Source organism: Candoia aspera, chromosome 1 (assembly GCF_035149785.1).
Source record: "Candoia aspera isolate rCanAsp1 chromosome 1, rCanAsp1.hap2, whole genome shotgun sequence".
Taxonomy (NCBI): Eukaryota; Metazoa; Chordata; class Lepidosauria; order Squamata; family Boidae; genus Candoia; species Candoia aspera.
In genome coordinates, this window is record NC_086153.1 from 273,097,356 (window position 1) to 273,113,554 (window position 16,199).

General features: G+C 38.9%; 1 protein-coding gene across 12 annotated transcripts in view; it reads right to left on the bottom strand.

Annotated features, from left to right (window-relative positions):
• Positions 1-4,063: 4,063 nt before the first annotated feature.
• The window catches only part of CELF1 (CUGBP Elav-like family member 1), a 48,656-nt gene continuing 36,520 nt past the window's right edge, over positions 4,064-16,199 (bottom strand). For all 12 annotated transcript variants that reach the window (XM_063289757.1, XM_063289747.1, XM_063289748.1 and 9 more), the window contains 2 exons: positions 11,907-12,074; positions 4,064-6,948 (listed from right to left, as the gene is read on the bottom strand). In XM_063289757.1, coding sequence (XP_063145827.1) covers positions 11,947-12,074 — 128 coding nt within the window. In that variant the 3' untranslated portion in view covers positions 4,064-6,948; positions 11,907-11,946. The remainder of the gene's footprint in view (positions 6,949-11,906; positions 12,075-16,199) is intronic.

Consider the following 16,199-nt stretch of genomic DNA (forward strand, 5'->3'; position numbering starts at 1 on the left):
CTACTTCTCCACCCTTGGCAGAGCAGAAGACCCAGTGGAAATCCTAATCTGGTATATGGAAGCTCTGAGGGACTCAGTGGGATGAAATAAATTCAATTTAAATCCCAGCAAGACAAGGTGGTTCAGAAATCATCTGGCTCTGTGTCAGTTCCAGCATTGGTTCTGGATTGGGTTATACTCCCTCAGATGGAGCACTGGGTTTCTCCTGGATTCATGGTTCCTGCTTGAAAGTTGGTAGAAGCATGGCCAGCAGTACCCTCATTAAGTTGCATCTGGTACACTGACATCTGGTTTTGGAATAGGCGGCTTTCACAACAGTCATTCATAGCCTTATCACCTCATACTTAGGTTACTGTATTGTGTTCTACTTGGGGCTACCTTTTAAAGTATATGGAAACTGCGATAGTTTAAAAATGTAGCTGTCTACTGGCTGATGGGTGAAAATTATTTTAGCAAAGTAACATCTATGCTGTGGTATGACGCTGGTTACCAAAAGCTCTCCAGGTACGATTTGAAACGCTGGTGATGGTCTGCAACACCTTTTACGGTTTGCATTGTTATTCCCTTCACGACAATGTACTTTGAGTGTGCCCATGCTGTGTGATGGATCAGGAAAGGGATGTTTCTGATCCCCTTCCCTGGGGTTGTGAGGAGATGAAGGTTTAGAAGCACAACCTTTTAGTAGCTGCTCCGGCTCTATGGAAGAACAGGATAACTGCCCATTTTTTGAGGAACAGGGTTAAAACCATCCTCTCCTGCCAGGTTTACAATATAGGTTGTTAGATACAATTCCTACAATGTATCTATGCAGTTGCTGTGATTTTAACTTTATTGGATTTTATGCTGAAATGCTGTTTTGTGTTTCTCTATTTTTATAGTGAGCCAGAGACTAACTGGGCCAGCACAGAAATCTTCTGAATACACACAAACATTTGTCATCTTATTGGAATCAGCCTCCCAAATTTGTTAAACCACAGTCCCACTTTCACAGGGGAGATTGATACTGGGGGACAGAAGGCTTACATGACAGCAAAATAGAATTCCCAGTCGAGTCAGAATGGAAATCAGATTTGTAAGATCTGAGTTTATGCCCAACCATTGGTGATAATGCTATATTTTCAACTTTTTCATTAACCCTTGCTGCAGTGTACTGGAAGAGAAGCTTACCTGCAGAAATCAAGTAACTTCACCTGCATATGGTAAAAATCTATTTCTGTGTATCAAGCTGGTTTGTATGTCAGCTGGCAATCCAAGCTCCTTTTCAGTATTGAACATCAGTAGTTGTGGAGAAGTGCAAAGACAGTTAATGAAAGTTGTATAAGTCAGAACTCTAAAACCACCACCACAATGTTTTGTTTTTGAGGCTAAAGAGAAGCAAAAATCTTCTTCTAGAATTTCTTCCTTATTACTCCCTTGCATTATATAGCTCAACCCCTGGAGCTAATTAGGAATGTGAAATTTGTCTATCTTGAAACATTTAATTCTAACATAATCTAATTGGAAATACTTACAGTTTAACTACTCTAAACATGCAGCATAATGAGATTATATCCAGATTATAAAGAGTAATGTGTTTTCAATACTTCTCTGTATTTAAAAAAAAAAAGATAGTGCCCATAAAAACTACCTATCAGAACATTATACCCAAGTTCATTTAATTTGGAACAGTTTATATTAAATATGGGCAAGAATTAAAAACCATAAATTCCTTCACCTGCAGTTCAGTTCATTCTTATCTCATTTTGCTGCAAGTGTAGACCAGGCTATTGTTGCAATGCCGTATGGCTCCTTACACATGATGACAGTTGTACCTAACAAAAACTTCGGGAAGAGCTGGAGTTTAGTCACTATGTAAGTACTTGTAAAATGTATCGAACCAATCGCTAAGAGGATCTGGTACATCCCTGTCTAAATCCTTAATGCCAGTTGAACCATATGGAAAATGCTTTATCTCAGTATGTGATAATCACTTTAAGTGTTTTTTTTAGATTTTTTATTGTCTTTATTATTTTTATAAATAACTCAAGGCAGCGAACATATCTAATACTCTTTCCTCCTCCTATTTTCCCCACAACAACCACCCTGTGAGGTGAGTTGGGCTGAGAGAGAATGACTGGCCCCAAGTCACCCAGCCGGCTTTCATGCCTAAGGCAGGACTGGAACTCAGTGTCTCCTGGTTTCTAACCTGGTGCCTTAACCACTAGACCAAACTGTTACTGGGGTTTCAGTAGAATCAATTTTTTAATTCTCAAAAATTGTTTATATTAGAATTCAAGAATGCCACAGCCTACTAGATCAGGGCTCTGGTAAAACCATGATGGTGTATCTAATAACCAGACTGAGTTTTAAGGGCCTTCTGTTCCCAGGCTGGCCTTGTCTGAGCATTACCTTTCATTCAAAAATACAATAGGAAATCTTGAACTGTGTCTATAATTAACAAGTTGAATGGTTTATCTGAGGTTCGATTAGATTTTTAAGCATTTCATCAAGGGGGAATAACAGGAAACAAGTAGCACTGCAGAGGCTTTTCTTATACAGTTCTTGCCTCATTCAGACACTGGTTTCACTTTGGTATTAACATATAAGAGATATAACGATGCTTGTAACCAACTTTCACCAATATCAAATTGATCGTTCACGTGTCTCCCCATTTTTCACTCACCCTTATGAATGACTTTGAAACAGCTGTTCAATTTTCTGTTTTATATATCACAAAATATGTGATGCAGAATTTTGTAATGGTGCAACAGAGGGCACAACAATGACTGAATACTCACACCATACATTTGAAATTAAGCTGATTAAATGTTCATTTAAAACCTTTTCAAAATCTCTTACAGGGGTTATTCTAGAAGGAAAAAAATATTGCAGAAATAGTTCATACAGACCCACAAAAAAGTGACAAACATGTTTCTCATTTTAACTTGATCCAAGGAACAAGAATCCAAGTGATTATTAATATTTATTAGATGGTAGGATTTAGTGCTTATTAGAAGGTATAAGTTATAAAGAATTCCAATTAATATTTATTATCAAATAGGGCACCAATATATCAGGCAGCAAAACTATCAGCCCTTTTTCTCCTGCTCTTTCTATGCATCGGACCCCTTTTTCCAAAGGCGGGGCAGTTTCCATCTGTTCATTGTTTTGATTACTGCTAGACCTTTTATCAATATAGGAAAATAACTCTCAAACATTTGCACCCTGACTTTTAAATGAATTTCTGCCTAAACCTCATAATCTTTGTATCATTTTGGTGTAGGACTTTGCTTCCTTTATATAGTAGTAAAAAATAAGCTGGGGCCCAGGATTTTTATAAGGGAGAACAGCTGGTCTGATATTTACTCTCAGTAAATTGAGACTTTGTAATAATTTGAGGAAACTGCATCCTGTAATATAGTCAAAGTACAGAAGGCCTCCAGAGTTGTTTGCTTGTAGTACAGATAATCATATTTATATATACACACTCACAGTCTATGAATTCAACATAGTTATAATAATTCAATATAAATATTTATAATAGAAAGCATCGAAGTTTTGCAATGGTACTTAAAGGGGAAAATATGTTTGCAGGAATTAGGAGAAAGAATCTATCAGACCACATATATTGTTTATTTTTATACTTTAAAAAATGTGGCAGCCTTCCGAAGGTGATTTAAACAATAAGATAAACTTAACAGAAAGAAAGCTGAATCAGCAATTATGGAATAAGCACTTTTGTATAATAAACTATCCCTCAAATCTTGTGTATGCTTTTATTTCATACACTAGTCTACCAAAAAAATCCCTGATAAAACTGATCCTGGCCCAGCCAATTTACCCCAGGAATAGAAGTTTTGCAATGGCACTTAAACTGAAAAATCAGAAAATAATTTAAATTGAGGAAAAATGGTGAGCTTCTGTGTCTGGGGAACAGCACTCCAGTGACTGAAAAGATGATATATTACCAATTTATTCTACTTTCTGCATAAATTTAAACTAAGCAACTCCTTTTTCTTATATCTTGATATCAATATACCAGTTTGCCTGCTTTATGTAAGTAAATACAAGGATGACACAGAAATTTCTTCTCAAACAGTTTAATAGCAAATAAACAAAGGGAGATACCACACTTGGCATATACAAAATGACTTCTTGTCTGTGTGTCTGTGCAATTAAAACAGCTTTAAGTTCCCCAGTGGGACGAAAAGAAACCACACACAAAAGGAAGAAAATTCCTTAATACATACTCGCTCATTCCAAACTTGTAACAAAACTTTCATTTTTAAATCCACTACACAAACTCCGTGATCAGAAAAGCAACATGTGCTTCTTTTTTAACCACTAAAGTAAAATCCATAATTTTCTACAGAGTACAACACAATTTCACACAAAAAAGACATTTTGTTTTGCAAATCAAACAAGAAAAAGGAACAGTTCAAACAGGGTAAAGAAAAGCATTGCTACAACAGAATCACGACTTTGAGTTGATTAAATCCTGTTAACTGCAGAACAGATTCTACATTTGGTCATAGTGGCAATTTGTTTTCTTGTCACATTTGTGAATCACTTTACATTGTTTTCTCGTAGAAAAGGCAAAAAACTGTACAAAACCCCTAGTGTTAAATACAATGTTTGTACCAATAAAAAAGCCCACAGGTTTTTTTTCCAAAATGTAAATTTTCTTTTTTTTTAATTATTCACAAAAAGCAGCTAGAAATAAAAGGCAGCTGCTGCTTTACTGTCTCAAATCCATTAAAACCACCACAGAATAATTAAAACAATCAAAGAAAGGAAAGAAAGGAAAGGAACATCTAATGTTTGGCATTTTGGTTTTCTCCAGAGATTTTTTTTCCACAGGATTCTCCAGAGTTTCTCATGAAACTGTATGCGCATTATAAAGAAATGTATTGGCAAAATTAATTAATACACTGCAAGGCCTTGACTTCCTTGCCATCAGACACCCCTGTGCATTGTGACTGTGAGCCTAAGGTCAATCATCTCACAGCTGTACCCAAGATAATGTAGTTATATCCCCTTTTGAGCCACTCTCATCCTTAGAGCTGATCACAAGGTTGAGAGAAAAACTATTTATCTGACAAGTACGGAGAGAGATTACCCATCCAGCAATGGAGCTGGGATCTGATTTTTGCCCCAACAATGGAACGAAAACCTCGCATGGCCTAGATAGGTCTCTTATACGTTCCTACTCTCCAAAAGTTTTGTTTCACATTCCTTCCTCCTGTTAAAATTCCTTCATCGCTTCTCCACCTCATTGCCCCTTGTGCTGAGGCACCTCCCACAGGACTTTCTTGCAGGTGCTGTGAAGCCCCGGATTGTATCTCAGCTTCTAAAGCAGAGCAAGTATGCAGCAAAGCTGAAGCATGTTTCCCAGAGAAGGATAATCTGTCCTATTTCTTCACCAGGCCAGAAAGAAAAAAAGAAAGAGAGAGAGAGAGAAACGAAGAAAATTGCATGACTCCTAACCCAATTAAAGAACAAAATTTAAAAAAATTCTCCACAGCGGAGATTCCCCCAGCTAAGGCCCCTGAGAAAAGGAGCCGGGGTTGGTACCCTGTTCAGGTAACAGCCAATGCGCTGCTATATTGTGCTTGTCACTTGGAGAAAGAGCCAGCAGTTCTGGGCCTAGGCTTACAGATTCCTTCTATGGGATATACACGACATGCTATTTCAAGTGTAAGAACTGGAAAGCAGTCAAGCCTCCATCCACTGAGAGTTAACGGTGTTAAAATTTCACAAAGCAAGTCGCATATTAAACAAGAGGTACAGATTAAGGCTACCCCAAAAGAGCTTGAGCTCCAATGGATTTCAGAAGCAGTATTACGCAAACATCCCACATCTTTCTGTTGAACTTGTATCCCTGCCGCTGCCACCATGACCATCTGAACAGTGCAATCAAGCCCCCTGAGACCTTTCCATAGCTGTGATAATAGAGCAAGGTGCAGATACTGTGTAAAGCAGTCTAAATGCACAGGAGATGTCCTTACATGACATACGATCACAAGTCTGGCATCTGAAAAAGGACAGCTTTGAAACCTAACAAATTGCTCAGTTTTTGCACCAACTATAGAAAACAGAGGTGAAGGGTGTGTATATACAGGATTGTGAAGAACACAGCAGGAAACATGCAGAACGTTTACAGGGGCATTATTTGAAATTTTAAAATAAAAACAAAACAAAACAAAAACTCACATTTTGCTGAGGAGATTGTAGTTACAAAAAACTAAGCATGCAAAGGTTTAACAAAATACAACACCAACTTTGATTAAATTCTCACTGCAGACAAAGGCTGATAATCACACAGGAAGGAAAAAGCAGTTAAGTGCCAGGGCAAAAATGCAGCTACAATCAGGAAAAAGTGTAGTTCAAGTGTTTTCTGCTGAAGCTACTCAAGTCAAAGAACACATGCTCTCTCCTCAAGCACGGCAAGTAGGTTCAGCAAAATATGACCAGAAGCCTCCTGAAAGCGTTGAGTTCCATCTTTTACTTTTTCCTTCACAGATTTTGTTTTGAAACTAAGCACACAGAAAAAACTAAGCCTAGAAAGTGATTGGCTGTATGTTCACAGAAATACAAATACTCCACGAGGTCTGCTAGCAAGGCTGCTCTGAAGACAATTATAAAGAATCAGAATCACAAAATCAAGTGGTTATCTTATGAAGTTCTAGAAAAATAGAATTCTTTTTTATTCAAATGCAAGTTTAAATATTCCCCTTCAGCAGTCTTTCTAGCAAAACCAATTTGGCAGCACAAAAAAAAAAAAAAAAAAAAGAAGGAAAAAAAGAAGAAACAAACATAATAAAAATACACATCAGCATCAAAAGTCAACACAAGGTCAAAGGGTGAGAGTTCAAGCATCAGAGAAGCTGAAGAGACAAGGATTTGGACGATGTACTTGAACGCCACATCGACATGCTTTAGGCACAACGATGAACAAACGGCAGGAATCTAGAAAAAAACAAACCAGAAAGAAGGAGACCTACTGAGTTACACAGAACAGTACATCCAAACAGAGAGAGAAAGAGAGAGAGTGAAACAGGAATGGGCACTGTACAATGAGACCTCTTGGGGAGGGGAGTTGACAAGGAAGGGCAGCACATGCCAACAATGAACAAGTAAAAGTTGAAGTGCGTAAGACACCAAATAAATGCAAAAATTGTCAGAAACTAAATGGAACAGAGGCCTGGGATTCCCTTTAGACTGTGGCTACAGAGTGGACTATGACTTAGCGGCACACAGCTGCGCATTCAACACAGCCCTGAGTCAGTGTTCCTAGTAACTCTTCCCAGGGAAGGTAGCCCCGCCCACCAGTAGAACCTGACTTCATAAAATGTAATTGTAGGACAGTTCATATAACAGGTGGGAGACAAAGAGAAATCACTGGGCACTAATACTTTCTTCATCCCACTATGGGGTATACTTAGGCAATAGAAGCATGTATGTATGTAGATTCTGGCATCAAAATGGCATTAAAACATTTACTGAATCAGTAAAACTGATGCCCCACAGAAGGAAAGAATTAAGACTTGATTGCAAGTTAAGACTTGCCCCAGCTGAGCCCTTTTTACTATGATACTTGCAAAACCCCACCACCACCCTCTTTTGCAACTCTTTTCAATAAATCAGTCCTGCTCTCTGATTATGTGAGGAGGAATTCTGGACTCTCAAAAGTTCTACAGTCACCACTGCCAGTTTTGAAAGGAAGCGTTTTTGTCTGCAGAGACTTGTAAGAGATTTTCCAAGGGAAAGAATATCTAACAGGATCACAACACAAGAGACCTAAATTTCAAGGACAAACACATTTAAGCATTCTCTTAATGTAGTGTTCGTAAGCAAATGTCTGAAGCAGCATATGATAACTGGAAAAAGTATTGTTCTTAGATTTGCCCTCACTTCCATTCTAATTATAATAAATGTATGTTACAACATTTTGATTTAAAAACACAGATCTATTTCAGCTGAACGATACAAATTATGTATACATTTGTGTGGATACAATTTACTTTTGTTATTTCTGTACTTTTGTACTATGTTATTTAATTTTAAAGTTACTTCAGTTAAAACAACAACAACAACACTGGCTTGGAATCAGAATGAGTGATCCATAAACAGAAATCATCCTTCCATCAGCTGAAGTTTTGGTTCTAGTGTAACCCTTCTGCAACTGAAACAAGGGAGGTGGTGATCTTTGTTAACTCTCCTTCTCATTATAATTCCATACCCCCCCTTCAAAGTTCCTATTCAGAGGATTGGGGAATTCGCTGGAAGAATCTGATAGTAATACTAAGGGAAGGACATTAGCAAAATCACTTCCTTGGAGTATCCTTAATGAACCCAGGAAGGCTCCCACTGGCAGAAAAAAACAACAACCCTTTGATCCAACCAAGAGGTGTGCAGTTTTCAGATCCAAAGATGGCAAAGATCTGGCATGGCCACCCCTCTCTACCTGTCAACTGCTCCTTAAAGAAGCCATATCTTCTCTTGGGTTCACACAATTGCCAAAGTATGTCTGAATTAAGGAAACAGCAAAGATGGCATTTGGCTTGGGAGTAGGAGTTTACAGAAGTTAACTTGTTGAATTAACGTATCACAGTCTTCAGATTGTTCTTATCATAAAATATACCAAAAAAAATCTGAACAGATTTTCTTTTTCACCCCTGTACACATCTATTCATTCACAAGAATTAACATGATACATATATACTCATACCCCTCAGTTAAAAAGTCACATGCAAAACCATGATGACAATTTGTTTTAGAGTCATCCACCCTCCCTCCCAATAATACTAAGGCTCTGGCATTGCAATATTTGCTTCATGAATGCAAAGTCTATTCAATATAATTTTCAATATAACTTGCTTTATTAATTCTAGCCTTGTGCCTGCATATTACCAAACTCACCATTTTAATCTGAGAATGTATATATAAGTAACTATGATATCAACTAAATCATGATGTTCCAATCTGATCTGCTTCAGAGTGATTTTCTGCCAAAGTCTGGGTGGCAGGAGCAGACAGAGTAACTAGCCATGCAGAAAATCTGACAGCATGACATGTTGAAGCAAAACCCCAAAGGGGCATCTATATGTATCCTTGTATAAGTCCGATTAATTTTCTTGCCGAGTGAGAATCTCCCTGGGAAACAAATTTTCATTATTTGTTTTGAAAAGCATTTGTGGCCAGGTCAAGGGATATTGAGGAGAAACAGGTATTCTGGTTGAAGCATTCTATCTTAAGTCATTCAGAACAGTGCACTGAAGGCACAAGAATTCTGCCAATCTATTCCAAAGATCTCATTTTTAGAATTTAACCTGCATTTTTTTGCTTTGGTAATTCTGACAGTGGGGTTAGGGCACTTGCATTGATCCTTCCTATTAAAGAAAATATTACAGGATAAGCAAAGCGCAAATATTGTGTTGCTAGTTCAACAGGAGGAAAGTTGCCCCATAGTGGCCATGATGGAAGCATACAGAAAAGTTACAAAGTATATGGACATGAAATAAATATCGACAAAGTATTCAGAAAAGCTAGTAATAGTGACTGAGAAAGAGTAGTAGTACTGGGAGGAGTGACTATAGTGAAAGTAGAGCACAGCTTTCCTCCTCCACTGGTTCACAGCATTAATTCTTATCCTATTTAGCAGTCTGCCTAGTTACAAACAGGCCACTGAAAGTCAGTAGTTTCAGTCATGCACATTGTTCATGTATGTGTTACACAATCACATTTATGCAAAACCCTGGTCTTATCCAGTGAAATAATTTAGATAATAAATATTCTCCACCCTGGAGCAGTATAAAACTTCTATAAAAATAGAAACAACATTCTTGGTTATATCAGGTTGCAACTGGAGCAACTGCTCCCAACCATGACCTCTTTTTTTTTTTCCTGAAAGTATATTTTTATTTAAAAAATCCCTTGACAATTCTGGGACCCTCAGCACTCCAACACTTCCCCCTCCTAATATCAGGATACAACTTCTCCTAGTGCACAAACTTCAAATGTATACAGTTAATCTAAGTGTATGCATATGCTTCTGAATCAGACCCAAGAATTCAACACAGAAGGATACCACATGCCAGCACAAATGGAAAATTTGGCAATCTGACCATTCAACTTTTTTATCACCACAGTATATGCTTTTTAATAAATGCTGTTTAATTGTTACTATACCATCCATCAAGTTATAAATCTGCAATGAGACTCCAAATTCATCTGAAAAATCACTTGAATCACAGATGGATGGGCTTATGCAAATTATATGCCTGAATTTTAGTAAACCAGGGGACCCAGTCCCTAGTAAATGAGTGGTTTTCCTATTGTTTTATCTTATACAATGGCATTTCAAGCTTGATGAACTTGTGGATCTTCCTGGTGGATGTGAACCAGAAATTATTTTTTCCATCCTCCCTTAAATGTCTAGATTCTAAATACAAGATCTGTGGGCTGACTGGTGCGCTGTGAAAATGCTTTAACAAATGAGAAAGAGCATATTCAGAAAGTAGCAGTGCACTGAATCTATATATAACACCATAAACTTTCCTAACAATAGGAGTAACTTTTCCTGGCCTCAGGACTAGGTTTTACATAACTTCTTGCCATGGCTCAACTCACACTGTTAAAAATTCCCTTTAGTCTCATCTCTACAGGGTATATAAAAATTTCTTTAATACTTTGGCAGACACACCCATGTGAAAAAAAGATGTTTATTACAAGGGGAAGAAATTTGACTTTGAATTATTAGGCACTGGGCCCAAACAATGTCTAGACCAGATCAAAATTCCATGCAGATTCAGCCCTTTGAATTTAGTCCTCTGTACTGGCACACACTCAAAGGAAAACTGCTCTGTAACAAGATGTCAATATTTATGAAAAATAAATCTATATAAGCAACAAGGAAAAAATCTTTGGGACAGTATTATTCTGACACACACTTGCATAAAGTATGCAAAAAAGAATGCCAGAAATCAGAGCAACAAGAGCTCATTTCAAAACCATCTGTCAGTTTAACACTAAGGAGGCTTTAACTTGTACTTTATGAGCACCGTTTCTAGTTACACCTTTATGTACAAGCTCTAGAACAGGGGAAGAACTAATTTTATCATGAGATATTGGATTTGTAGTAGATTGTAAATTAAACCAGGAATTCCTGGATCACAGCCTAAGGTGTAGATATTTGCATTAAGCCAACTAGCTTCAAGTGTAGTTTCCAACAAATTGAAACACTGATTCATGTTCTCTAATTTTAAAAAGGTTGTTCTGTCCAAAGTGTAAACAGCTGATCAAAAAACATCATTGGATACTTTTATAAGCTGCAACCACACACATTGCACTATACAAACGTATTGTAGCATTATAATTACTGCATTTTTCCTTTAACACATGAATATTTTTGCCCAGCTATTATCTCTAACTCTACTGACTGATTCTGTATACAGTTCTCACATAAGGCATTTACTAAATAAACCTAGCAAACAGCTTGGCAAAGCTCCTTGGGGGTTGTTCATTAACCAACCACCAAATGATTTGGATTCAGCTTCCTGCTTCCCCCTTTCATGAGTATCATTTGGGTCTCCTCATATCTAAGTCATGCAGTGTCAGTTCCAATTGCACTTACTATTTTCCTTTCCTCTCCAAGGTGGCTGGCATTGGTCCTTCTCAAAAACACAGTTACAAACACAGCAAACTTTTTTTTTAAAAAAAATAGTGATATGGCACCTAAGCTCCAAAGTAAAACACTGGAAACAAAAGCACAAAGTTGTCCTCCATCCGCAGAATTCCCAGTAGAGGCTGCAGCTGAGTCTTCAGGGGAAGATGTGCCAGACAGAACGGTATCAATCAGCTTCCGTGACTGTAAAAATACAGCCTTAGAGAGTTTTTGAATCACTAAGCGCTCCTCCCCAACTTACCAGAAGATCCTTCTCACTCCAGTTCCAGGGGGAGGGGCACTCAATATGGCTTGCTGTCATTCTTAGAGCGCTTGAGCTGTACTTTCAGTCGCTTCATGCCAATTTGAAATCCATTCATTGACTGGATGGCAGCTTGTGCAGAGACTGGATTGTCATAACTTACAAAACCTAAGGAAGAAAAATCACAGTTAAGATGGGTGAAGAGTTTACAAAGGATGGGGATATCTGAGTATTTTGTTATCACCACCACCAGCACCATAGCTTGCATTTGTAGTTTTAATACAAAACTACTATTAACCCTTAATGTATCTACAGATAAAGCATATGAGATGGAAGAGGACTTAAGAAAACATTACAATTGAGGCAGCAATTTCCCTACTTGACTCAAGCAGACAAGCAGATGTTAGAGACTTTTTAGAACTATAACCTCTAAGTGCCAATTCTTCCGCTGATAAGTTAAATAATGTCTTGAAAAAGCAGTGCTAGAATATTGCAGATACCATCCAAACCTGTTATTTTTTAATGAGCACAATTGTTAAATACATGACTGAAGAGTAATCATACTAACTCTACTTTCAACTAAATGTAAATACAAGGGTGTTTCAGTCTGGGGAAAGCTGTGCATTCCCAGTCTAGGATGATGACTGAGTGATCCTGTATTTGATTGGAAAAATGTGAATGACTGAAGACTCTGGCAAAAGGAGGCCTACATACCTATGCTAAACAACAGGTTTGTTCTTCATCCTTTCCTCATTCCAGAAAGAAGAAAAAGCAATTTTCTTTTTCTTTCTGACACATTAAAAATGCACCCCCAATCTGACAGGCCATTCTGAAATAAGAACATACTTTTTTTATTTTTATCCCGCCTTTATTATTTTTATAAATAACTCAAGGCGGCAAACATACCTAATACTCCTTCCTCCTCCTATTTTCCTCACAACAGCAACCCTGTGAGATGAGTTGGGCTGAGAAAGAGTGACTGGACCAAGATCACCCAGCTGTTTTTCATGCCTAAGGGGACTAGAACTCACAAGAGACTCCTGGTTTCTAGCCCACTGCCTTAACCACTAGACCAAACTCCTGAAAGGAAAGATAAAAGAACCATCACTTATTTCAGGATTTTGGAGGATTTTTTTTCCTATCCAGGGAGAATGTTAACACTTGCTACTCCAACTAAGCAACTTTCTCCTTTTCTCTGTGGATTTTCTTCCTAATTTAACACTAACATCGGAAAGCTCTCCTCAAAAGTTTATTTCAAACAATTCTTTTCAGCTGCCTCCTTTAGTTAACCTGGCTCCGATTTCTACTCTTCTGCTGCCCCTCCATCTCCTCTCTAAACCTGGGCAATTGTGTTTAGAACTCTTGGCTGCTCTCTTTTTCCACACATTTCTTCTTTAGCAAAATTACATTGTGAAATACTTTTCTATTTTTTCTTTCCTTCCAAAACTAAACACAATTAGCTAGGAAATACTTCAGGCTGGCATTTATCTTGCCCCTTAGGACTAGTTTCCATTTCAATGCTAGAGATGTATTTTTCTAGTCACAGCCTTCCCAAATGCAATCATTTTTTTACTGACCTTTGTTGTTTTGCTACTGTGCATGTGTATAGTGTTTTAGATGAGATTTTAATTTTATCTCTTAAAATTCTCACTCTAGTATGTTTTTCTAAGTCGTCCTAGTGGCATTTTCCTTCTGTTCTTGTGCTTATTTCGTGGATTCATATTGGGAATAGTTTTAAGTTTGGAAAATGCTTAAAAATACTGCTGGATGCTGTTTCTATGTTTGGTTAAGACCAAAGACTGACAGGTTGTTTTGAGGTTATTTACTCAGTGTAACAGGAAATGCTTAATTAGTTGTTGGTTGATTAAAGAAAAATATTGTAGGCCTTCCCTGCTTTTCCTTCACCAGCTGAAGTTTATTTAAATTGCACTGAGCAATTTTAGTATAGTTGTACTGAAGTGGGTACCTTACAGGCTGGTAAGGATGAGTTCTTTTCTGTGTACGTACTCCTTTTCAGGAAAAAATTGTAACTTTGGAACACCTGAAAAGCCAGGCTATGGACAGATCGTCCTGGAGAAGGTCTAACTACATGGTTGCTAATAGTTAACCCCAACTTGATGGCACATAATGAATCAACCAATTAATCTAAAAATTTAAACACAGCAGCAATATAATGTACTATAAACAATAATTTTAAGATCCTTCTGCATGGCACTTTGTGTTGTGATCAATGGTTCGGAGAAGAACAGGTAAACTCCAAAAATGAAATGGACAATCCTTTCTCCTCCATCTTACTGCAGTTCTGCTAGATCAAAGGATGCTCTACATGCTGCAAAGTGATGTGTTGTGGGTGGCAGCAAGATGGAGGAATTAGAAGAATTTGGAAGGCCTGATTTGTGCAAGCAAAAGTGGCATTCTTACTTTGAAGATTATTTCTGAAGCCAAGCTACATTTTATAATTTAGCACTGTATGTACTTTTGTGTATTAGTAAATACACAACAGATTATTCATACATTTGTGTAAGAGCATGTTAATCATTTGCAAATAGCAACATACTGATCACTGACAGAAATAACCCACACATCACAGGAATGGAGATTAAAAAATCCCATGAATAACATGTGTCCAAAGAAAAGATAAATGCAGGGCCATATCCTGCAAATTCCGCCCATCACTGTATATGAAAGACAAGCTGATCATCTTATTCTATATCAGGCCTGCAGTCCTTCACCTCCTTGTACTGTTACCTATTTAGAACTAGAATACATTAATAGTCAAAAATGCCACAAAGAAGAAACCAATCCTCTTTACAAGCTATGGTGGTCTAACAGACCACAATAGTTAATAGTCAAAGCAGGAAAAGTGGCTGCTTTGGGCCCATAGGCTTGGAGGCCCTGGGCTCTCCCTTGTAGCCCTATGTACAGTGCATTGCAATAGTCTATATGGGAGATGACCAGGGCATGAGTGATTGATTGGAGGGCCTCCTGATCCAGGAAGGGGCGTAGTTGGTGGACAACACAAAGTAGTGCAAAGGCTCCCCTGGCCACGACTGCCACCTGCTCTTCGAGCAAGGGTCGTGAGTCCAGAAGAACCCCCAGGCTCTGCACCGGGTCTGTCTGGGGCAGTGCAACCCCATCCAGAACCAAAGATGGTAAGTTCCTGGATACGTGGGAGCCCCCAACCTGCAGCCACTCTGTCTTGCCAGGGTTCAGGCGAAGCCTGTTGTTCCCCATCCAAACTCTTACAGCCTCCAGGCACCACGAAAGGGTGGCAACAGCATCATTTATGTCACCCAGGATGGAGGTGTATAGTTGAGTATCATCAGCATACTGACGATACCTCCCCCCATGGTGGCAGATGATCTCACCCAGCGGTTTCCTGTAGATGTTAAAAAGGAGCAGAGAGATCACCAACCCCTGCAGCACCCCACAAAGGAGGGGCCAAGGGATGCTCCCTATCAACACCAATTGGGACTGGCCCTGGAGGAAGGAGGTGAACCAGCGCAACACTATGCCACCCACCCCCAACTCCCTGAGCCAACCCAAAAGGATACCATGGTTGATGGTACTGAAAGCTGCTGAGAGGTCAAGGAGAGCATGGATGGATGCACTGCCTCCATCCTGCTCCTGCCAGAGATCATCCATAAGTGCAACCAAGGCTGTTTCCGTCCCATATCTGGGACTGAAGCCTGACTGAAAAGGGTCCAGATAATCCGTTTCATCCAGGATCCTCTGCACTGCCACATTCTCAACCACCTTCCCCAAAAAGGGGAGGTGGGAGACTGGACAAAAATTGTAGTGATGGTTTCTTGAGGAGGGGGCACACCAGCGCCTCTTTAAAGGCCACTGGAAACACTCCCTACCCCAAAGATAAATTCACCATCGCCTGGACCCAACACCCTTCACCTCCCGAGCTGCCTTCACCAGCCAGGAGGGACAGGGATCTAGTTGGCAAGTGGTGGTGTTTACAGATCCAAGAACCCTGTCCACTTCCTTGGGCCCAACAAGATCAAACTGTTCCCAGATAACTGGACAAGTACGATTCCCAGGCATCTCCCCAGACCCTGTACCATGCCTGGCATCCAACTTGGAATGAATCCGAGTGATTTTATCCTCCAGATGCCGAGGGAACTCCTCAGCACGGCCCTGTAGATGGGTTTCTAGATCCACCCTCCCTAAAAGAGACTGGGTGAACAATGAGGCTAACATAATTTTGTCTATAATATGTAAGTCAGCTTTCTGCTTAAGGAACAATGCTTCATTTTTCATAGAGCCTTGGGCAGTTTTTAAACT